The 24,630-nt window shown below is 39.7% G+C and overlaps 1 protein-coding gene across 10 annotated transcripts in view; it reads left to right on the forward strand.

Annotated features, from left to right (window-relative positions):
- The window catches only part of ARFIP1 (ADP ribosylation factor interacting protein 1), a 128,376-nt gene that overhangs the window by 43,903 nt on the left and 59,843 nt on the right, over positions 1 to 24,630 (forward strand). For 9 of the 10 annotated variants that reach the window (XM_061142520.1, XM_061142516.1, XM_061142515.1 and 6 more), the window contains 2 exons: positions 5,031 to 5,132; positions 24,317 to 24,425. In XM_061142520.1, the coding sequence (XP_060998503.1) occupies positions 5,040 to 5,132; positions 24,317 to 24,425 (202 nt within the window). In that variant the 5' untranslated portion in view covers positions 5,031 to 5,039. Of the gene's footprint in view, positions 1 to 142; positions 264 to 5,030; positions 5,133 to 24,316; positions 24,426 to 24,630 lie in introns of those variants that run through there. The other variant, XM_061142513.1, reaches the window with a different exon arrangement.

The raw sequence follows: 24,630 nt of genomic DNA on the forward strand, positions 1-24,630 counted from the left end.
TTGGAAGAGTGATAATTATTTAGATAAAAAAATCTTAGTCTTTCTGGTTGGATTAGAGATCAAGTATCTAGTTAGTACTTGTGGTGTTTTAGTCACTCAGTCCTATCTGACTCTTGCAACCCCATGGACTGTAACCTTTCAGGCTCCTCTGTCCATGGGATTCTCCGGCAAGAATACTGGAGTGGGTTGCCATTTCCTTCTCCGGGGGATCGAACCCAGGTCTCCTGCATTGCAGTCAGATTCTTTACCAACTGAGCCATGAGGTTAGTATCTGTGTATCTCTTACTTGCAAGAAGTAGAAACTTAACTCCAGTAGCCTCAGCTAATCTGGATATATTTTAAGGATGCAGTGGCAGTGAAGAAAATAGCGATCTCAAAGGTATCCAAGATGCTGAGACCCTTCCATGGAAAAGGGAAAGTCTCTTTAACAAATGGTGCTGGGAAAACTGGATACCAACATGCAAGCTGGACCCTGTCTTATACCATACACAAATCAGCCCCAAAATGTATCAGAGACCTCAGTGTAAGACCTGTAACTGTAAAACTGAGAAGAAAAGCTTATGATAGTAGATTGGCAAAGATTTCCTGAACATGACATCAAAAGCACTGGCAACAAAAGCAAAAATAGACAAATTGAACTACATCTAAACTAAAACCTTATACATCAAATAATTTTTATACATCAAAACATATAAACAATCAACAGAGTAAAAAGGTAGCTTACAGAATTGAGAGAGAATATTTACGAATTATACATCTTCTGAGGTTAATATCCAGAATATGTAAAAAACTCCTAGAAGTCAACAAGTAAAACACAAATAACCCAATTAAAATATGGAATAAAGACTTGAATAGACATTTCTTCAAAGATAATACATAAATTGCCAACAAACATATGAAAAAGTGTTCAACATCACTAATCATTCAGTTCAGTCGCTCACTCGTGGCCGACTCAATTGTGTGGGTGACCCCATGAACCACAGCATGCCGGGCCTCCCTGTCCTTCACCAACTCCCGGAGTCCATCCAAACCCATGTCCATTGAGTTGGTGATGCCATCCAACCATCTTATCCTCTGTTGTCCCCTTCTCCTTCCGCCCTCAATCTTTCCCAGCATTAGGGTCTTTTCAAATGAGTCAGCTCTTCATATCAGGTGGCCAAAGTATTGGAGTTTCAGCTTCAACATCAGTCCTTCCAATGAACACCCAGGACTGATCTCCTTTAGGATGGACTGGTTGGATCTCCTTGCTGTCCAAGGGTCTCTCAAGAGTCTTCTCCAACACCACAGTTCAAAAGCATCAATTCTTCAGCACTCAGCTTTCTTTATAGTCCAACTGTCACATCCATACATGACCACTGGGAAAACCATAGCCTTGACTAGACGGACCTTTGATGACAAAGTAATGTCTCTGCTTTTTACTGTGCTGTCTAGGTTGGTCACAACTTTCCTTCCAAGGAGTAAGCGTCTTTTAATTTCATGGCTGCAGTAACCATCTGCAGTGATTTTGGAACCCAAAAATATAAAGTCTGTCACTGTTTCCACTGTTTCCCCATCTATTTGCCATGAAGTGATGGGACTAGATGCTATGATCATTGTTTTCTGAATGTTGAGCTTTAAGCCAACTTTTTCACTGTCCTCTTTCACTTTCATCAAGAGGCTCTTTAGTTCCTCTTCACTTTCTGCCATTAGGGTGGTGTCATCTGCATATCTGAGGTTATTGATATTTCTCCTGGCAATCTTGATTCCAGCTTGTGCTTCTTCCAGCCCAGCGTTTCTCATGATGTACTCTGCATATAAGTTAAATAAGCAGGGTGACAATATACAGCCTTGACGTATTCCTTTTCCTATTTGGAACCAGTCTGTTGTTCCATGTCCACTAATCATTAGGGAAATGCAAATCAGAACCACAATGAGATATCTCCTCACACTTGTTAGGATGGTTACTATTTTAAAAATGTAAATAACAATTATTGGTAAGGATGTGAAGAAACTAGAGCCTTTATGCACTGTTGGTAGGAATATAAAATGGTGAAACCGTTATGGAAAATAGTATAGTGTTTCCTAAAAACATTAAAAATAAACTTGTTACTAGAAGAGTTTGGGGTCTGGCTGCTTGTCACTGAAAAGCCAATAAACAGGCTAGGTTGGTGAAAAGGAAAGTTTGCTTTAATTCAGATGCTGGCAACTGGCTGGGAGGATGGACATCTGTCCAAAGGCTGACTCCCTCCCCCCTACTGGCAATCAGTGGGGCAAGAGCCTTTATAGACAGAAATGAGGGGAGGGGGCACCTACATGCAGAAACAAAACAGTCATCTCTGACACTCATGTTTTGTCCTAAGGAGAATGTTTACTAAAGGAGACTCATGCTTGCCTCACACAATGACCTCAGTCCCTGGGAGCAGCGTGCTGTTCCGCTTGAAGAGGGACAAAGGACTCATGAGAGACAGCACGTAGGAATCCTCCCGTCAAACATTCCCTGACAGCCTTGTGTCAAGGATTCTTCTTTGGCTCAGTCAGTGGCCACCTCTTAACTGGGGACTGTGAAAGAGGCAGTTTCTCTTATTAGAGATCAGTGAACGTCCACAAATACATGCATTCAGTTCGGTTCACTCACTCCATCGTGTCCGACTCTTGGTGACCCCATGGACTGCAGCACGCCAGGCTTCATACATGCATAAAGGTAGCCAGATATAATTTAAATAAGACATTTCAAATCCTTTTAAAATAGATACTGCTTTAGAATAATCATAAGGAAGATACAGTGGATGCCATGATGAGGGACTCAGTTACCTGCTTCAGGACCAGGACCCTCCTTCCAGGAGTGGTGCCTGCTGAGGGCTCATAGCTGAATCTCTCCAGGAATTGCCTCTGCAAAAGAGAGCTACATTGTCCACAGTTACACCCCTATCTAGCAGATAGCTTGCATCTAATAATCGGGTATGGATGTGAGGGTTCAAAGGCCTGGTCCCATTGCCTTAATTTGGAACAACTTAAAGAGCCTCAGCTTCGTCTCTGTGTAGCATGGGCCGAGCCTTATAACAGCACTGCAGCTCTGTCGAGTCTTGCTGCCCTCACTCACGTTAGTGGGGGCTCTGCAGTAAGCTTCACGCGTTGAGAGACTTCTCCAGAATCCAGCCTAAAGCAGAGGAATGTTTTGTTTTCCCGCCTTCAACTTTTTGAAATCTTCTCTCTGAAATTTCTTTTTTCAATTTTCAAGGCTTACATGAGATGTTCAGTTTATTAATTCTGTCACTAGTTTTGAGCCTGTGGAATGATAGACTCTGAAATATGGCATTTTTTAAGCCAGTACTTTTTATAAGATATTTTAAGAATGCAAGGAAGAAAACTAAGTTTTCTGAGAAATGTTTATGTGATATTAATAGGATTTGACATTATTATAAAAGTTCTTTTTTCATTGGCTTAACCAATTAGGATTTCAGTTTGACATTTTAAGTCTTTTATTAAAACTGTCGCCAAGTAATTAAGTACACTGATTTTGAGGTACTAGATAATTCACTTTTTTTTTTTGGTTTTGCTACTTCAGACATTTCTCGTTAGTCTGTCTTCCTGCAGTGATGTTCATAAGAAGTAACAAACATATGGCTGCATGCTCCATGGGTGGGACCAGGGAGTGAGTGTGGAGCCTAAGTGTGTAATGATCACTCTTAACAACTTCGTAACTGTGAGTCAGACTTGATGGACTCATATCCTTTTCATTCAGTAAGCATTTGTTAAGAACCTCTTGCTTGTCAGACCCTGAGCCAATCGGATGATACAGCTCTGACGGTCTCTGTCCTCAGGGACCTGACCTGAGGGAATGTATTAATTTGCTTAGATCTGTATTCTGTTGCCCTGGGGATACAAAGATCTAGAGATAGTCTATTCAGTTTTGTGTCAGACATTAGAAACATTATTATGTATTAATATAAAATTTGTCATGGTAAAGAAAGAGGTTTGTATAAGGAGTAGAAGTGTAATTAATCTAAAAGAGGATCTGTTGAAAGAACATTTCTAGAGCTGCCAAGAAATAGAAATCTGGCCTAGGAAGACCCTAGGATTTATGTAATCTATAGCTATTCCAAAAGTTTTAGAGGATCCTCAAGAAAAAGGGACAGATAGTTAAGTGTCCTAGGTGTTTACTGAAGAGTCCAGTCAGTCTCCCACACTAAATCAGTGGTTCTTTTCCCTAGAGCAGTGACTGCCTTGTTTTTTATATTCTGTAGAATCTAGTAGAGTGCCTTGCACATAACAAGTTTCACCAAGTGTTGGTTAAATTTGTCTGTGCTCGCTTACTAAGTCGCTTCAGCTGTGTCTGACTCTTGTGACACTGTGGCCTGTAGCCCGCCAGGCTCCTCTGTCGTTGGGATTCTCCAGACAAGAATACTGGAGTGGGTTGCCATCCCCTTCTTCAGGGGATCTTCCTGATCCAGGGATTGAACCGTGTCTTAGCATTAGCGCCACCTGGGAAGCCCTTTTAAAATTTGTCCATACCAGTGTTTTTCAAAGTGTGGTCTGTAGATCCAAGAATCTTTCAGGGAGTCTGTAAGGTTAAAACTATTTTCAGAATGTGTATTAGTCATTCAGTCATGTCTGACACTTTGCAACCTCATGGACTATAGCCTGGCAGGCTCCTCTGTCTATGGAATTTTCTAGGCAAGAATAGAAGGATCTTCTCCCAGGCGATGTTCCTGAGCCAGGGATCGAATCCAGGTGTCCCGCATTGCAGGCACACTCTTTACCCTCTGAGCTTCCAGGGAAGCCCATTTTCAGTAATACTATGACATTATTTTCATTTAAAAAAATTTTTGTGTCATTTGCCCCCAGGCACCTACAATAAGATCAAGAAATCTAACTTGAATGCAGTTTTAAAAGCCAAATGTGTTTTTATTATATTGGTATCATGTCTATTATATAAGGATGTAGGCTATAATGGTGGCTTTTGTGTGTTATAAACATGAATATAGTCTTTTGAATATTTGCCTGTTACGATTTGGTGTTACTTATGACTGTTTCTTTCCTCTTTTTTTTAGGAGTCTACCATGGCTCAAGAATCTCCAAAAAATTCAGCAGCAGAAATCCCAGTGACTAGTAATGGGGAAGTTGACGACTCTCATGAACATGGCTTTAATAGGGTAAGAACACTTCTGTCTCTCAATACAAAGAATCATGATAAGCCCTTAGGTGCTGAGATGAAAGTAATAGAGTTTATTCATAATATAGGAATGTATTCTTAGATTGACTATATTCTGGAATCTAATGTTATTATGGAGGGATGACTAGGTGGGTCATGTTAGTAATTTGTCCAGAATAAGCTTCTGGCCAGTAAAGCATTTAGGCTTTCATGTTACTATCTGTAATTTTATTATATAATCAGAGCAAGAGTGCATCTAATGATTTTGGCATATAACTTTTTAAAAAAACTACTTCATTTTACTTGTGATAAGAAAAAATATTAACTTATATAAGATTATCCTTTAAAATGTTGGTCTCTTTTCTTACTATATATTTCCTATGTAGGTGCCTCTTCATTTTGCTGTTTACTTTCTAGAGTGACATACTTGAATCAGTGGAAAATGAAACTTGGAATCTGTTTAATTTCGATGTGTCTCTCATTTGAAATGGAAATTTAATGCATTTAAATGGAAATACCATGGGTTTAGAGATAATGTGGGTTCAAATTTCAGCTATGCCTTTCCTAGCAATGTAACCTTGGGTAGATATTTACTTATTCTAATCTCTCTAAATGAGAATTTTATTTTTATGGTGATGTTAATATTAAATGAGATTAAAATAAGTAATATGCCTAATATAGTCCTAGAAATGATAGTGATGTTAGTTATTTCTGGAGATATTTCCATTAAACATTCTTTTTTGACACGTGTGTCAAACACTTGACATGTGTACAACGTTAAATAACTTTAGAAATATAGTTTTCATATTCTTGAAAAAGTAATGGTTGAAAGATACTTAAATTATTGTACAGCTTAAATTGGACTCTTACTACATACATTTGAGAATAAAATTCTTTATTTTAGTTTAACAGAAGATAATATTTTATTTTTAATTTTTAAACATTAATTTTTTAAGAATATTTATTTTTGGCTGCATTGGGTCTCCACTACAGCACATGGGCTTCTATCTGGTCGTGGCGTGGGCTCTGTGGTGGTGTGTGGGCTCTGTGGTCGTGTGTGGGCTCTGTGGTCGTGTGTGGGCTCTGTGGTTGTGTGTGGTCTCTGTGGTCATGGTACGGGGCTCTGTGGATGTGTGTGGGCTCTGTGGTTGTGTGTGGGCTCTGTGGTCATGGTATGGGGCTCTGTGGTTGTGCGTGGGCTCTGTGGTCATGGCACGGGGCTCTGTGGTCATGGTACGGGGCTATGTGGTCGTGCGTGGGCCCTGTGGTCGTGTGTGGGCCCTGTGGTCGTGTGTGGGCTCTGTGGTGGTGCCGTGGGCTCTGTGGTTGTGTGTTGTCCCTGTGGTTGCGTGTGGGCTCTGTGGTTGTGTGTGGGCCCTGTGGTTGTGTGTGGGCCCTGTGGTTGTGTGTGGGCCCTGTGGTTGTGCATGGGCCCTGTGGTGGTGCATGGGCCCTGTGGTCGTGCGTGGGCCCTGTGGTCGTGCGTGGGCTCTGGTGGTGCGTGGGCTCTGTGGTTGTGTGTGGGCCCTGTGGTGGTGTGTGGGCCCTGTGGTTGTGTGTGGGCTCTGTGGTCATGGTACGGGGCTCTGTGGTGGTGCGTGGGCTCTGTGGTTGTGTGTGGGCTCTGTGGTTGTGTGTGGGCTCTGTGGTCATGGTACAGGGCTCTGTGGTGGTGTGTGGGCCCTGTGGTTGTGTGTGGGCTCTGTGGTTGTGTGTGGGCCCTGTGGTGGTGCTGTGGGCCCTGTGGTTGTGTGTAGGCTCTGTGGTGGTGCCGTGGGCTCTGTGGTTGTGTGTGGGCTCTGTGGTCATGGTATGGGGCTCTGTGGTTGTGCGTGGGCCCTGTGGCTGTGCATGGGCTCTGTGGTTGTGTGTGGGCTCTGTGGTTGCAGCCCACAGGCTCTCCTGTTGGGGTGCAAGGTCTTATTAGCCCCACAGCGTGATGGATCTTAGTTCCTCGAACAGAAATTGAACTCATGTCTCCTGCATTGCAAGGCAGATTCTTAACCACTGGACCACCAGGGAAGTCCCCAGGAGGTGATATTTTAGATCACAATTTCTTGTTCCCAGTATTATTGACATTTGGGGCCAGAAAAATTCCTTTGTGGAGGGTTGGCCTGTGCGTGTAGGGTGGTCAGCAGTATCCCTGAGCTCTTCCAGTAGCCCCTCCAGTAGTTGACAGGCACAAATGTACCCAGACATTGCTGAATGCCAGGCATAGGGAGAAACTTTCCTCTGGTTTCAGATGGATCGTTTTAATGGACTTTTGGGAAATTCCACTCTATTTCACTTATTTTTGCCTCAAGTCATTTAGAAGAAACAGATGTGTCTTCAAGCTTGGGATGTGTTTTTATTTTAATTGCAAGTGTTTTAATTTGGTTTGTAAGGACCCGTGGGCCAGTACCAAGTGCTGACAGAATGTATATACCTGAAATACCTGAAACTCACACAGCATTGTAAATCAGCTGTGTGTGCTCAGTCACTCAGTGGTGTCCGACTGTTTGCAACCCCATGGTTGCCAGGCTTCTCTGTCCATAGTATTTCCTAGGCAAGAACACCAGAATGGCCGTTTCCTCCTCCAGGGGATCGTCCCGACCCAGCGATCAAACCGTCATCTTTTGTGTATCCTGCCTTGGCAGGTGGAAATTCTGAGCACTCAGAGGAAATTTTCACTTCAGATTTTAGTCTTTCTGGTATTTGAAAGCACTGAGATATACTTGCATATTAAGGAAACTCAAGTTACCATCATTAGACACTCTACCAATAGCTTTATAAAGTTCTATTAAATTAAATAACTCATTATACCAGGATTTTAGTTAATGATTGCTTTGTCTTATTTTTGGTAACAGCTCCTTTTTGTGAAGTTATCCTGCAGATATTCAGTGTATGTTGTACACCAGGCACTAGGGGTGACTGCCTGGTTCACAACAACATGACAGAAACAACTGCCGGCAGAGAGTTGATATTCTTGTAGACGGTCTGATGATGCTGTTTGTCTAAGAAGAATGCAGCGCATACAGAATGCTGCGTTGTTTTGAAGATTCGCCTGCCATCTTTAGCTTGGGGTGTTTGGTTTTGTTGTTTTTTTTTTTGAGCTATAGCTTTTACATAGTAAAAAGCACAGATGTTGAGTGTACAGCTCAGCGGAACCACCACCAGCAAGATGTAGACCATCTCCAGGTCTTTCCCAGCCCCCTTACCCTCTTCTAGGTGATACATTTCCTCCCTTCTAGAGTAATTCCTTCTGTCTTCATTCTGTCATCAGTGATTGCTTTTGACTCCTCCTGAACTGCATGTAAATGGATTATACTAAGTGTACTCTTTTCTGACTGACTTTCACCCAGCATTATATCTGTAATATTGTTGTTGTTGCTTTGGCAATATTTCATTCTTTTCCCCTGGAGAAGGAAATTGCAAACCACTCCAGTATCGTTGCCTGGAAAATCCCATGGACAGAGGAGTCTGGTGGGCTATAGTCCATGGTTTGCAAGAGTGGGACACAACAATGACTAAACCACCACCAATTCTTCCGTTGTAATACGGTTTTCCTTTGTGTTAATGCTCCACAGTGTGTGTTAATAGGCCATAATTGGTTTATCCGTTCGGTTTGTTTGTTTTTTAAATTTATTATTTTCTTTTTCTTTTATTTATTTTTGTTTCTGGTGGGTTTTTTTGTTTGTTTTTTTAATGTAGTTATTTTTTAATTGAAGGATAATTGCTTTACAATTTGTTGTTTGTTCTGTCAAACATCAGCGTGAATCAGCCATAGGAGATGCCTAGGTTGTCTCCAGTCTGCCCCTATTACGAATAAAGCTGCTGTGGCCATTCTTGTATAGGTCTTTCGGTGTACATGATCACCTGTTTCTGTTGGGTATTTACCCTGGAGTGGAATTGCAGGTCACGTGTACATGACATTTGGCTTTGGTACATTTTGTCAACTAGTTTGCCAAATGATCAAATTAGTTGACAGTCCTGCTAGTGGTGAATAAATGTTCTAGTTGTTCCACATCATTACCAGTTTTTGGTATTGTCATACTTTTAAGTTTTTGCCATTCTGATGAAATCATAGTAGTTATCTCGTAGTTTTAACATGCATCTCCTTGATGACTAATGACATCAAGCATATTTTCAGATTCTTACTGACTATTTGAATATTATCTTTTATGAAGTACCTTTTCAAGTCCTTTGCTCGTTTTCTGTTAAGTTATGCCTTTTTCTAGTTCATTTGTAGCAGTTCTTTATATGTTCTGGGCATAAGTCATTTGTATGGATGTGTGTATTGCAGATGTTTACCTCCAGTCTGTAACTAGCTTTTGTACTATATTAATGGTATCTTTAGATGACCAAAGGCTAACTTTAATGCAGTCCAGTTTATTAGTGTTTCCCTCCCTTGAGTGATTTTTGTGACCCTTGTATCTTTGCCTGTCCCCATATCATGAAGATACTCCGTCTTCTAGAAGTTTTTCTGTCTTACTTCTCACACACAGGTCTCTGATCCCCCCTGAACTTTGTGTGTAGCATGATGTAGAAGTCAAGGCTCATTTTTTCCCATGTGCGTATCATGTGATATGCATCGTTTATTGAAAAAAAATTCTTTCTCCACACGGGCCTTTGCTGTTAATCAGGTGATCATATATGTGTAGCTGTAGTACTTGGCTAACTGTGTTACTTCTTGGTCTTTTTGTCTATCCTTGCAGTGATACCACACTGTCTTACCCACTTACTAGAGTAATTAAGTCTGAAATAAATAGTAGCATCAGCCTTGTACCTGGTAATTCCTCTAGCTTCTTTCTTCTTCAGGGTTACTTTGTACCTTAAACCTATTCATGAGTCTTTAGTTAAGTACCTTAATTTGCCTTTGAGTATCACTGATAAGTTTTCTTTAATCCTTTCAAATTTTAATTTTAGACTCTTTAGAGTGAAGTGAATTAACTCATATATCTGTGTAAGTTCTTTGCTTACATAGTCAAAGCCAGTTAACTTGCTGCTTTATAGGTTAACTTCTTACTTAATGTCTCTTTTTGGAGATTCCCCTATAATGTTATTTCACTTTCTATTGATGGATAGAGAAGGAAAAAAGGAAATGTCCTGGAAGTCTCCTCTTAATAGATATGAACTTTACCAGTAGGCAAAATTCTTCCCTCATAGCTCAGTTGGTAAAGAATCCACCTGCAGTGCAGGAGACCCCAGTTCGATTCCTGGGTCAGGAAGATCCACTGGAGAAGGGATAGGCTACCCACTTCATTATTCTTAGGCTTCCCTGTGACTCAGCTGATAAAGAATCCACCTGCAATGCGGGAGACCTGGGTTCAATCCCTGGGTTGGGAAATCCCCTGGAGAAGGGAAAGGCTACCAACTCCGGTATTCTGGGCTGGAGAATTCCATGGACCACATAGTCCATGGGGTCGCAAAGAGTCGGACGCAACTGAGCGACGTTCACTTTCACTTCACTTACCAGTAGGCAAGACTCCTTGGAAGCAATAATTCAGTCAACCAGTACACCCCACTTTACCTCCGTAAAGAAGTTCAACATCATAAAGCTTGTTTCTCTTTGTACCTGCTCTTATGAAAGAAAAAATATATCATGAGAGTTTCTTACATATTTAATATTTTGAAATAAAAATCACCTCTATGATCCCTTTTACTATGAGTGAAAACAATATTTCAATAGCATCTTTTGACTCTTTTAAATAAATTATACTCAAGATCTGTTAGGCATATATTTGCCAACATTTTGGCACACTCCTTTATTTTCCTGAGCAATAAAAGGGAAATTGTATCAATATTTAACATCAAATTCATGTTTCTGTTTTCAAATAGATAAAAGTTCATAGAGAAAGTGTGTATAATGTATTAAATATTGTTTAGCATTATGTAGACTAGTAAAGAGATTGTATAAAAAACTACCTCATAACTAGAGTTTTCTAGTTTTAAAAACATGTTTTACTAATATACATCTTTTATACACACTTGATGTCTAAAATTATATAACTCACAACAGTGTAAATAAACTATCTTTTAATGATTGATAAAAAATGAAATAAATCATAATGGCTTTTATTTAATGCATATTACACTTTAAAAAGTATAAAGTCTTATAAAAATTATATATATATATATATATATATGATATGAACGTGTTAGTTGCTCAGTTGTGTCTGACTCCACGACCCCATGGACTGTAGCCTGCCAGGCTCCTCTGTCCATGGAATTCTCCAGGCAAGAATACTGCAGTGGGTAGCCATTCCCTCCTCCAGGGGCTCTTCGCCACCCAGGGATCGAATCTGGGTCTTCTGAATTGCAGGCAGATTCTTTACCATCCAAGCCAAAAAGTTGTCATAACTTGGCTGGCCAGTTGGTGTCACTGTGGCCCAGGCAGTGAGAGTGTAAATGCTTCTGTTCTTTCTGTGTCTAATTGCCACTGTTTCATTTTTCATTTGATTTCCCTTCTTATTCTTATTCTCCTACTATGAGAGGCCCTGGTGGACTTTACCTCAACATTCACATTGAAATAGAGGATACAATGGGAGAATTTGCCCTAGAAATTCCCTAGTAGCAGCTTAACATTTGTTAATGCTTCAAGGTTTGTTACTTGTCTTAGAGGGGCAGCAGCTATGTGAGGAGAGAAGATAATAATCTTAGTATTATTGCAGTTCTTTAGAGCAAAACTATTTTTGCTTCTAAATTAAAAAGCAATTGGTATTTTTTAAAGAGTAGTGTAAACTTTAATCTCTAAAGAATACAAATTATTCTTTTACTTAAAGCTACATGTTATTTATAATTTATTCTTTTATATTGTTGTTCAGTCACCCAGTCGTGTCCAACTCTTTGCGACCCCATGGACTGCAGCACTCCAGGCCTCCCTCTCCCTCACCATCTCCTGAAGTTTGCCCAAGTTCATATCCATTGCATCGGTGATGCCATCCAGCCATCTCATCCTCTGATGCCCTCTTCTCCTTCTGCCTTCCATCTCTCCCAGCATTAGGGACTTTTCCAGTGAGTCAGCTGTTTGTATCAGATGACCAAAATACTGGTGCTTCAGCTTCAGCATCAGTCCTATAGTGCTAGTCAAAATATTAGGTTAGAAATGTGCAATTTGTACCATGAGTTTAAAGAAGCAAATATTAGCTCCTTGTGAGTTAAATGGAAACTTCTTGTGAATTAAGTTATATTTGGCAGATTTAGAAAAATTACCTAAGCTAAAATAAAACTTTTCCTCTGGGAGCCCCAAAACTAAAATTCCTAATTTACCTTTTTCCACCTATGGACCTTGTCTCTAGAAAAACATACATATATACCAAACTGCCAAATCTTGTGTTCAATTTCAAGTAGTGTAGGATCACTTGAATTCTGTCTGTGGATCTTTGGGTTCCCTATGTCTTAAATATTCCTGGTCTACAAGTTTTGAAAATCACAGAATGTTAATTCAATAGAAGTACCTCGAAGATCCCTGAATCTCACTACTTTAGTTTACAGCTGAGGAAAAGGGGCCCTGAGGTTATGATGGAATTGCCTACATTGACTAGCTATACCAAAAACTTATGTGATTGGCTATAAGTACAGTGTCGTCAGGAATGTTCATTCATTACCTTATCTCCAGGGCCTGGCAGCAGTGCTACATGTAATTGATAATCGGGCTTTCATTAGATGTTTGGTGAATGAATGAACAAATATTAGAATGAGAACTAGAAACACAGTTTCAAGAGTTCCCTGGAACAACAGGAAGAAATATACTTTTAGACTGGACACATCCTGTGTCCTTAATTTTCCAGCAAGCATCATCGTCATTGTTGTTGTTGTTGCTGCTGGAAATTTTATTGTTTCAGAAGTTTTTATTGTTATTTTTCTTTTACTCTTTTTGTTGTTGTTTTGTTAAATTGCTTCTCCATTCCCCTGTACTTACCAGTTTGGATAATATACTTTAGCAGCCTAAAGACTTGAGAAAGAATAGAAGAATAGGAATTATAAGAGCCTGTTTTGAACATATTTCCCCCCCTCACCTTAATAATGTAACTGTCCATTTATGTATCTGCTTTTCCCAAGAGCTTGCAATTACATTTAGGACAGAGATAGTATATGCACACTGTACAGCTTATGGATCACAGTAATTTTTCAATAAAAGATTGAATTTTAGTTTGACTTAAATGTAACATATTTTCTACCTCAGTCATCCTACCTTGTAGTTTGAATAGTGTGTGATGAATGTTTCTGCGTTATCTGAAAAATTTAGTAGCTCAGTCACATTTGATGAGGGCTTTTCCCTAAGGCCAGTTTTTACCAGATGTATATCTTGGACACTTTTAAAGGTAGGCAAATGTTTTTCAAGGATTGTTTAATCCTTGCAAATATAGGTTCATTTTAATATTTACTTTTTTAAGTATAGAATATATTCTTAGTGCTGTTACCACAAATTAAATTTTAAAATGTGTTTATTATATATACATCTATTAAATTAACTCTGGATTCCGATTCCTGTTTGGGAAATAGAAAATTGTGAATAAACATAATTTTTAATGAAAGGCTGAAGCCCTGTGTATCTTAATTATAATTTTTAGATTATGCCTTTATAAACAAATGCTATCATGGACAGCTTTCCCTATCTAGAAGAAATTGTTTTGAATGTAGTTACATAAAAATATTTCCACAGTAATAGTTTTTGAATGAATTTGGAGTTTTCTTGATGCAAATTGGTGCATGATTTCATTCTTATCAAACTTCAGTACTACTTAGAATCAAGACCATAGTCTGCATGCAGGGGTTGGGGTGGGACCAAGAGAATAGACAGTAAACTGTCAGAAGATGGTGATGCTTTAAGTTCTTGTTAAAAGTTTGTTGAGTGACTGAGAGGGAGGTGGGGGAGGGAGAGAGAAGTGAGATTGAGACTGTGTGTGCATATATGTGTGTGTGTGTTGATAAAATGGAGAAAGCAGGCAAGCCAGGAGACTTGCTGTCTGGATCACTTGGAATAACAGATATGGGAGAAGACTGTGGTCGTAAAATCAGTTGTTAGGTTTAAAATTCCAAAAGTGTTGCTTCCTGAGCAATGACAAGGTTCAAAGAGTGCCCCTGGGAGTTCCAGTTGCCTAAGTAGAACTGGGCGTGAAAGATGAAAGGCATTGTATCTGACACTTAAGTGTGGGTTTGGGTGTTTTGTATTAGTTGAGTATATTTTTGAGTTGAGTTGAGTATTGAGTGCCATTACACTTTTTTGGCCCCTTGTCTAACCACGAATCACCAAATCAGAATCAAACTACCTACCTTAGGCTTTCTACAAGCATACTGAGGGGAAAAAAATTATACGTCTTTACAGACTGTTATTACTTCAGTTCATCATTCTACATCAATGTAGGTAGATGGGCTCATGCAGTAGACTTTATTTCAAGTATTTCACGATTTATATTTTTTTAAAAAGCAACATACTACATGCTGTACCATTAGTAGAATGTTTTTGATGAGCTATGAAAACTCAGCTTAGATGCCTTATATATCGGTTTGGAAGGAGTTGCAGACTGAACATAGAATCATTCCCTGAAAGTGTGCCCAATATAGCGTGCAAAACGTTGGGAACACCCAGGATAATAGTAGGAGTTGTGGACAGAACAGCAAACCTGGGTGTGTTGGCACCCCGGACTGGCTGAAAAGAAGGTTAAGTGATGGAGTGCAGTAGTTTGGGCCATCCGCAGGGCGCTGAGGGGCGGAAGTAAGCTACACGGGCAGAAGGCTGTTCCCACGGCAGAGCTCCTCCTGGGCCCTACACTCCAGCTCAGCAGGAGTTACAGCAGGCAGCTAAGAAGAGTGCATTTTTAGTAGTGTTCTCAGATGACTCTTACCCAGGCTAAAGTTTGAGAACTGGTAGTTTACAGTGGAGAGCTGAGAAAATGCTGACCCTCCCTCTGCCCACTTGATAAACAGAATGTTGGAGAATAATGCGCTTTGACCCAGGGTAATTGTCAAGAGAGGACACCATGAGGAGGTTAAGGATGTTGCGTTTACAGCCGAATTGGGAATGTGGGAGTCTGTTGAACAACAGCTTTGCTTCTGGCAGATACTCCTTATAAGTAGCTAACTGTTAAAACAACCAAAGGGGATTTTAAATTACCAGAGTTCATAGAATATGTAACACAAAATTTTCGATGTTTCTTTTGAAATTATATAAATGCTATGGAAGGTTTTATCCATTTTGAAGAATGGGATAAGGTGTGTAAATTGAGAAAATTAAATGAAGTATTAGTATTATATATGTGCTAAATGCTATTAATGCCAAAAAGGAGTAAGACAGATGGTCTTAGGGAGCTTGCTGTCTTGAGAAGGAGAGAATACAGACAAATAATGTTGATGCCATGTGAGAGGCGATGTTCTTAGCCTGGTATAGCATGGTGTAAGAGGAAGGGTATGACCAGTTAGGGAATTGCTCTCCAAGCCAGATCCAGAGGATGAGCTAACCAGACGAAGAAGGATAAAGAGTAGTCCCATCAGAGGCAACTGTGAAGACCTGAAAACAGTAGGAGACCACAGAATTGAAAGTTCACCGTTGTTGGAGTGGGGAATATGGGGGCAGAGGTGTGAGAAATGCGCCTGAGGAGGTAAGGAGGGATAAGGTTCCGTAAAACCTCAGAACCATTTGGAGGTTCTGACTTTACCTAAAATGATGTAAAAACTTGAAGGGCCTCATGGTATTTGCATTTTAGAAAGTTGTTTCTGCCTACTGTTCAGGGAATCAGTTTCAAGGCTGAGGAGAGTAGAGACAAGGAGATGGTTCAGTTAGGAACTCGGGAAGAAGGGAAGTGAGACTTTGGACTTTGCTCTCGGTAGATAAACAGTAAAGGACCCCAAGCCATCTTTAAAGAAGGAGATAGGAAAACTGGGAAAATGCAGCGTGAGGAAACTAGGGGGACGGGAGTCTGTAGTTTATAGACTACTTGGAGAACCCGTACTGATTGTTGGTGGTTATAATGCATGCCTAGCAAATTCCTCCCTTTTAAGCTTTTTCCTCCTCTCTCTAAGTAAAAAGGGAATTCTCATTAATAAATCTCTAGTTCTGCTTCATTGTAGTGTTGTGCATCTTATTAAGGATGTGTATTTTAAAGCAAAGTTGCTGAACATTTGGTTTTTTAATTGTTAATTTTGTACTAACTTTAGTTCAAAAGTAGATTACTATGCTAAATTATAAGGTTACATTTTTACTGCTACTGCTAAGTCACTTCAGTCGTGTCCGACTCTGTGCGACCCCATCCCTGGGATTCTCCAGGCAAGAACACTGGAGTGGGTTACCATTTCCTTCTCCAATGCATAAAAGTGAAAAGTGAATGTGAAGTCGCTCAGTCATGTCTAACTCGTCGCGACCCCATGGACTGCAGCCTGCCAGGCTCTTCCGTCCATGGGATTTTCCAGGCACGAGTACCTCATATTTATTCTTTCCTCTGTTAAAATATGCAAATGAGCCACCCCGTCACAACTTTATGGAAGCTGTAACTACAAGTATTAAATTATGTCCTTTGAAAAGAAACTATATGTGAAACTTTTTTTGACAAAAGCATTATATTTTAATTGTTTGAAGATTTATTTTTAAAAACTATTAAATACTCCAGTATTATAGTATTATCCTAGTAGCTTGAATAGAAAGTTAACTTCGGGTTTATACTGTTTTATTGTACAGTTGTTAAGCACAACTTTGCAAAGTCTTAAACCTTGAGTTGAATGTGAGCAATATAAAAATGCAAAGTAGGGATTTTACATTGTTGGTTGCAAATAGGCTCATTGTCTCCCAAATACATTCTGGAAAGTAGAAGAAAATGCAGTAGCAGCTATTTTAAAAGTTACTAAGGTAGACACAACCTTACCACTGAGACATTTAAAAAATTTAAGGGTTATGTAAAAACACATTTTAAAGTTCTTGTGAACTATGGGGCTAAATTATATTACTTAGAGAATGTGTGTTTTACAGAGAGCCTTCAACAAGCTTGTAAAGTACTGAGTGTTTTCTCACAAGTCATGCATTCCTCCCTCATAGAGCAGATCATTTTGTGTTGGAGCAACTTAACAGTCAGACAGCTATCAAAATGATAATTCTGTTCATAATCTGAGTGGACCTATTTGTACCACTTCTGGTTAGGTTCCGTCTGTTAGTAACAATTTAAGCAAAGGAGCCTTGGTGCTTTTCAGATTTTACAGCTGTTTTACATAAAGGACAGGCGGCTTGCTTTCTGGAAGAATTTTCTGTTTGTTGAGTAAAGGACCCTTGGGACACCATTGGGAGAGGTTTGCATGAAATGTACTATCCTCAGACAGCTAGAAGTTGTTTCTTCCAGAAATCACACATGACAAAATGGAAGCATCCCTTCACTTCTTGAAAAGTTAGGTGGTGAGAGGTATACATCAAATTTAGTGTTGAACTTGTTACTGTCTCTCTCTTCCCAACTACTACTACTGTATCTCTTTTTTGGAAATTTACACACTATTTTGTGACAGGACAGATGATTCAAATGAGTAGAGTTCTTTCAGTTAAGTTCTAAGAATACAGTAAACACAACTCTCTTGAACCTCTTTTCCCCTTTGTATGTTGTTTACGGTTTTTTATCTGTCATATTTTGAGAGATGTCTTCAGTACTTTTTTACTTACTGAGAGTTGAAAAGCTGTCAAGACTTGGAGCAAAGCAATATCTAGGGAAACCACTCTATAAATAATTGACCTCAATAACCAGACTCACAAAGTTTAAGAAGTATCTTGGTGCTTTGACATTATTTATTTTGTAAGTGATGATTATCTGGTTTTTACTATGTGGTTTTAATGTAAATACAAATAAAAGGATCACTAATATTTAAAACTAGAAACCATTAATTTAGTACATTAGTATATTAAAAAATAAACTGGGAAGGTAAAGATGATTTATTCAGCAAAATGAACAGACTCAGAGATTTGCTTTTAAAATAGGAAGTAAGTAAAAGTGAGGGTAAAGAGTGTTTTTAATTCGAAGTGCCCCCCCAAAACACTGCTGCTGCTGCTAAGTCGCTTCAGTCGTGTCTGACTCTGTGCGACCCCATAGACGGCAGCCCGCCAGGCTCCCCTGTCCCTAGGATTCTCAAGCCAAGAACACTGGAGTGGGTTGCCATTTCCTTCTCCAGTGCATGAAAGTGAAAAGTGAAAGTGAAGTCGCTCAGTCGTTTCCGACTCTTAGCGACCCCATGGACTGCAGCCCACCAGGCTCCTCTGTCCATGGGATTTTCCAGGCAAGAGTACTGGAGTGGGTTGCCATTGCCTTCTCTGCCCCAAAACACTACACAGATGAAAAAGATGTCCTGTGACAAGAGATTTTAAGTGACACTAGAATATAAGTGAAATAGAATGACAGTTGTTGTCTATTTTGTATCAGTAGGAAATTACAAGTGGAGAATGTATTTGCATTAGTATGTTTAAACTTGAGCAGATTCTGAAATAATGATTTTTAATAGATATTTCTTAACTAAATTGTTTAAAGAAAACATACTAGGTAAAATAAATTCCGGGTTTCTAATAAACTGCTTGTAGCTATTTACATTTATGATACATTAATTAATGTTGTTTTTTGATGCTTAGTCCTATTTCTGTGTGGCCTTTTTCCCATTTGCAAAATAGTAGTGATAATACTACTAAATGAGGTTATTTCAGGCAGTTCCTCCTTTTATAGTTCCAAATGCATTAATTTTGGTTGCTGTGGTTGCCTGTCCCCAACACCACAGCTCAGATTGCTGTCACCACATTGTATTAAGTATAACTTTATAAAGTACAAACTTAGCATATAAATGGCTCTGTGAATACCAACGCATATCATGATTATTGTGTAATCATGTCACTTTCAAAGTCTTTTGGTGATGGTCACTGTATTTGCTATTCATTTCGTACACGGATAGCAGATCATGTGGCTGTGTTATCACCTTGTATTTTGCTCATAAACCCATGTGATATTCTACAGAAGTGGATAAGCAAAAGGGGATGGGTGAACGAAGATAGAAGTGCAGCAAAGAAGTAGAAAAGGGTAACAGTGGAAGGAGTGAAATTCACATCAGACCTAACCGAGTTGTAGAGGAAACAGCTGACCCGTAGGTCTCTTAGCACTGCTGCACTGTTTGAGGAGCTCTAGACGTGAACCAGAGGAACTTACTGAAAGCTCACTTAGAAGCATAAGCAAGGAAAGAATTTTTAAAGTTTTGAGATGAGTTTTTGAAGTTCATGGAATGATCAGTTTTTCCCGTTAACCACTTTGCATGGTTTCGACCTGCTTGTTTATTTTTACAATCTTGATCTTGCCCTGTCATGCAGAGTGAGAACTGACTATATGTAAAGTGCTTAGAACAATCCCTGGCACATGGTAAGTTCTCGAGAAATGTTTGCTATTGTGATTATTAGTAGTGTTGTAAAGATGATTTTAATAGAGGAGTGTGATGGCTAACTTCAACTGAGTGCCCAAAAACAGGTACTGGGTATCTTGCCCATATTATCTTATCTTTTTTTTAATTTTGTTTTTTATCTTTGTGACTGCTGCTGGGTCTTGGTTCTTGGGCATAGGCTTTCTCTGGCTGCGACGGGTGGGGCACCTCTCTCCAGTTGCAGCACATGGGGCTTGTCATGGTGGTAGCCTCTTCTTGAGCTCTGGAGAAGCGTGGGCTCTCGGGCAAGTGGGCCAAGATGCCCTGTGGCCTGTGGGATCTTCCTGAAAACTATAGAACATCGTGGAAGGTAGTTAAAAAAGGTCTAAATAAATGGAAGGAGATCTCACGTTCATGTATCAGATGGGAATCTCCCCAAATTGATCAGATTCAGCACAATCTTTGTCAGAATCGCAACTGGCTTTTTTTTTTTTTTTTGTAGAAATTGACAAACTGATCAGATGTAAACACAAAGGATGCAGAATGCCCAGAGAATTGAAAAAGAACAGAGTTGTAGGACTCATTACTTCTGATTTCAAAACTTACTACCACAGTAATCAGAACAGTATGGTGCTGACTTATGGATGACATCCAGATCAGTGGAACAGAATTGAGAGTAGAGAAATAGGCCCTACATTTATGGTCAGTTGAGTTTCAGCAAGGGTGCCAAGACCGTTTTCAATGTGGAAAGAATGCATGTATGCTAAGTCGCTTCAGTTGTGTCTGACTCTTTGTGACCCTATGGACTGTAGTTCTTCAGGCTCCTCTGTCCATGAGATTCTCCAGGCAAGAGCAGTAGAGTTGGTTGCCATGCCCTCCTCCAGGGGATCTTCCTGACCCAGGGGTTGAACCTGCATCTCTTACATCTCCTGAATTAGCAGGTGGGTTCCTTCCTTACCACTAGCGGCACCTGGGAAACCTGTGAAAAGAATAGTCTTCCACAAATGGTTCTGGGACAACTGGATATCCTCATGCAAAAAATGAAGTTGAATGCAGACCTCCCACCATAGCCCTCACCATAGTTAGAAATTAACTGAAAATGGATCTATGACTGAAATGTAAGAGCTAAAACTGTAAAACTCTTAGAAGAAAAATTTAGTGGTGAATCTTTATAACACTGGATTAGGCTCTTTAGTTTTTTAAATATGATGCCAAAATCATAAGCAATAAAAGAATGAAAAGGTAAATCAGACTTTATCAAAATTTAAAACTTTTGTGCTTCAAAGACCACCATGAAGAAGGTGAACAGCCAAGAAAGTGGGGAAAAAATATAAGTCATATGACTGATAAGTGATTTTTATTTGTATCAATGAAATGATAGATGCCCCAATTAAAAACAGGGCAAGAGATTTGACTAGACATTTCTCCAGGGGAGATATTCAGATGCAAATAAGCACATGTAAAGATGCTCAACATCATTAGTCATCAGGGAAATGTAAATCATCACTTCAGTAAGATACTACTTCACACCTGCCTTGTTGACTGTAATCAAAAAGACAGATGATAACAAGTATTGATGAAAATGTGCAGAAATCAGAACCTTCATACATTGTTTTTGGGAATGTGAAATGGTACAACCCTTTCAGAAGACAGTTCTGACAGTTCCTTGAAAAGTTAAACATAGAGTTACTATCTGACCTAGCCAGGAACATAGAATAATGTCCAAAGCTGGCTTGAAACTCAGCATTCAAAAAACAAAGATCATGGTATCCAGTCCCATCACTTCATGGCAAATAGTTGGGGAAACAGTGGAAATATTGACAGACTTTATTTTCTTGGGCTCCAAAATCACTGCAGATGGTGACTGAAGCCATGAAATTAAAAGATGCTTGCTCCTTGGAAGAAAAAAATATGACAAACCTAGACAACCTATTAAAAAGCAGAGACATCATGTTGCCCACAAAGGTCTGTATGGTCAAAGCTATGGTTTTTCCAGTAGTGATGTGTGGATGTGACCGTTGGACTGTAAAGAAGGCTGAGCATTGAAGAATTGATGCTTTCAAATTGTGGTGCTGGAGAAGACTCTTGAGAGTCCCTTGGACAGAAAGAATAGCAAACTATTTGTTCCTAAAGAAATCTACCCTGAATATTCATTGGAAGAACTGATGTTGCAGCTCCGATACTTTGGCCACCTGATGCGAAGAGCTGACTCATTGGAAAAGACCCTGATGCTCGTGAGTGTGAATAAGCTCCGGGAGTTGGTGATGGACAGGGAAACCTGGTGTGCTGCAGTCCATGGGGTCTCAAAGAGTCGGACATGACTGAGCGACAGTAGCAACCAGAGTAAGCAATCCACAGAAAGTGGGTGAGTGTTGGTGAGGGGCTGGGGAAAGCTAGAAACGGAAAGTGACCTCTAATGGGTACAGTTTCTTTTTGGGGTGATGAAGATGATTAGATGATGATGGTGTCTGCACAGCCTGTAAATACACAAAACCACAGAATTACATACTTTAAAAGGGTAAACTTTGTAACAGTGAAGTGAATTCACAGTACAGTGGATACTGTGTGTCTTATCAGTCAGTCAAGAAATAGAGCATCATTATGACCTTTTAAATCACTGCTCTTTCCCTGCATGAACCACATGGCTCAATCCCTCATTTTGTTCAGAATTCTGCACACATTTTACCTCTTCAGATAGACCTGCCCTGAATATCCCATCTAAAATAGCACCCTTTGCTTGTCACTCTGTATCCCTCTTACCCTGCCTTAAAAAATTAAACTTACTGCTTATTACAGTTTATGCTTGAACAATGGGTTGGGTGTCCACCCTACCTACAGTCAAATTTTTGTATAACTTTTCCTTTGATTCTCTGTATCCACAGTTCAGCCTCTGAGAAGTCAGCCACCTTGGATCTTGTAGTACTGCAATACAAGCATATTTATTGGAAAAAATATGATATAAGGGGATGCAGTTCAAACCTGTGTTTTTCAAGGGTCACCTGTATTTTCACAGTACTGAGATACTGTACCTGAGATACATTTATTTACTATCAGTCTCCTCCTTCCGTCACACCTGAGATGAGTCTGATGGACAGAGGGTTGTCTGTTTCCTGCAGTGCTCCATGTGTAGTGTCTAGAGCAGTGGCTGTCGTGAACATGGTGCTCATTAGATGTTGATTCAGTGAATAAATAAATCTTCTGTCTTTCAGAGTTCAAGAAGTACTTCCTCTTCTCTTATTTGGTTCTCCTGGACTTGGCCCCTATTCCGAATTCCTCTGACACTGTCTTTACTTTGGCACCAAGTTCAACTTTTATATTAATGTTTGCATATCTTGCCTCTCCCTTATGGTATCTTTTTCTTTGCGCAGCAGGTCTAACACAGTAAGAGTAAGCAGATGCTCAATACATTTTAAAGTGAGCTTATTGGTGTAGCAACTCTGTTTATTTGGGATGTTCTGGGTCTTCGCTGCCACTCAGGCTTTTGTCTAGTCGTGTGTGTGGACTTCTCATTGTGTGGCTTCTCCTGTTGTGGACTTCTCATTGTGTGGCTTCTCCTGTTGTGCAGCACAGGCTCAGCATACAGCCCTCGGCGGCTGTGGCTCCCAGGCTCAGCGCACAGCCCTCGGCGGCTGTGGCTCCCAGGCTCAGGGCACAGGCCTCGGCGGCTGTGGCTCCCAGGCTCAGCGCACAGGCCTCTGTGGCTGTGGCTCCCATGCTCAGCGCACAGGCCCAGGAGCTGTGACACATGGGCTTAGTTGCTCTGCAGCATGTGGGATCTTCCCAAATCAGCGATCAGACCTGTGTCTTCTGTGTTGGCAGGTGGATTCCTTACGTTGAGCCTCCAGAGAAGCCCGCAACTTCTTAATCTGTATGATGTTTTCATAAGTCCCTTAGTTTATTTAACAAATTCATTTATTTGTCCAACAAATATTTATTGAATATGTTAGTGATAATCACTATGACAAAAATAAAACTGGATGATCAGAAAAGAAGTTCCTCTGTGAAGGTTGCTGGAGGTTCAGATTATAGCTGTACATTGTATGTAGTGGAATAGAATTTCAAAGACATCTTCTAGCGTGTCACTAACTTACTGTTATGAAGAGCCAAGCGGGTCCAGTCATAGACTGATTATGAAAATTGGGTAATTCCTCATATCCAAGCCAGAGGCAAGAAAGAACTTTTAGTTGGAAATCTGTGTTTCATGCTTTCTCTCTTTTCTTTTACTTGAATTAAGATTGAAGTAAGATTGAATGTCAGATATTGTATTTATTACAGTTACAAGCTAAATTGCAGTTAGATTGGCAAATATCAGTAGTTTAAAATAAATCTAAATCACAAGAGATTTTCTTTCCCTCATACTGATTGAAGCCCTGTTTACCTAGCTAACCTGCAAATCAAAGGGAAACTTAATATTGCAAGTGAATGATTTGTTTATGTTAAACATCACCCAAGGCTCATCAAGATGGTATTAGACATCAGTGAGCTTTTTAATATTAGACATGACTTTTTAGTCATCTTAATTCTGTCCTTAAAATGATTTTCCTTATGTATCAGAAGACTGGAAATTTGAAATTGAATTTTAATTGAATTTTAATATCTGTCTGATGCTTCAGTCTAAACTAATGAAACTGTTTTATATTTGGTTACACTGTATCTCTTAATAGCAAACCTTGCTTAGTTTGCTGCAGATGTACATCATCTTGGACTGCCATGACAGCATAAGGGAATACTACACAGTAGAGAGAAACAAGTTCACCGTGTGACTAAAAGGACATAATTATGCTGAACTGCTATGTGATGTGAGATGTTTTACAAGATTTTCTTTTTTATTCCAATGTTGCCAAGGATTTGAAGCGTTCATTACCAGCTGGACTTGGTCTCTCAGAAACGCAAATCACATCTCATGGCTTTGACAGTACCAAAGAGGGGGTTATTGAAGCAGGAGCATTTCAAGGTAAGGAACCCATTGATTTTAAAGATGAACCGGGTAGAAGATGGGAGAAGGTCACCAAATGCTACCTTTATTAGAGTTGATAATAGAGTTTTAATTTCATGATAAAACACTGATTATAAACATAATCCTTTTTCTCTTCAATTTAGGAATTGTTTTAATAGTTGTCTTTATATAAACAGATCAATGTGCATAATTTCACTGATTG

This window comes from Dama dama, chromosome 5, assembly GCF_033118175.1.
Source record: "Dama dama isolate Ldn47 chromosome 5, ASM3311817v1, whole genome shotgun sequence".
NCBI lineage: Eukaryota > Metazoa > Chordata > Mammalia > Artiodactyla > Cervidae > Dama > Dama dama.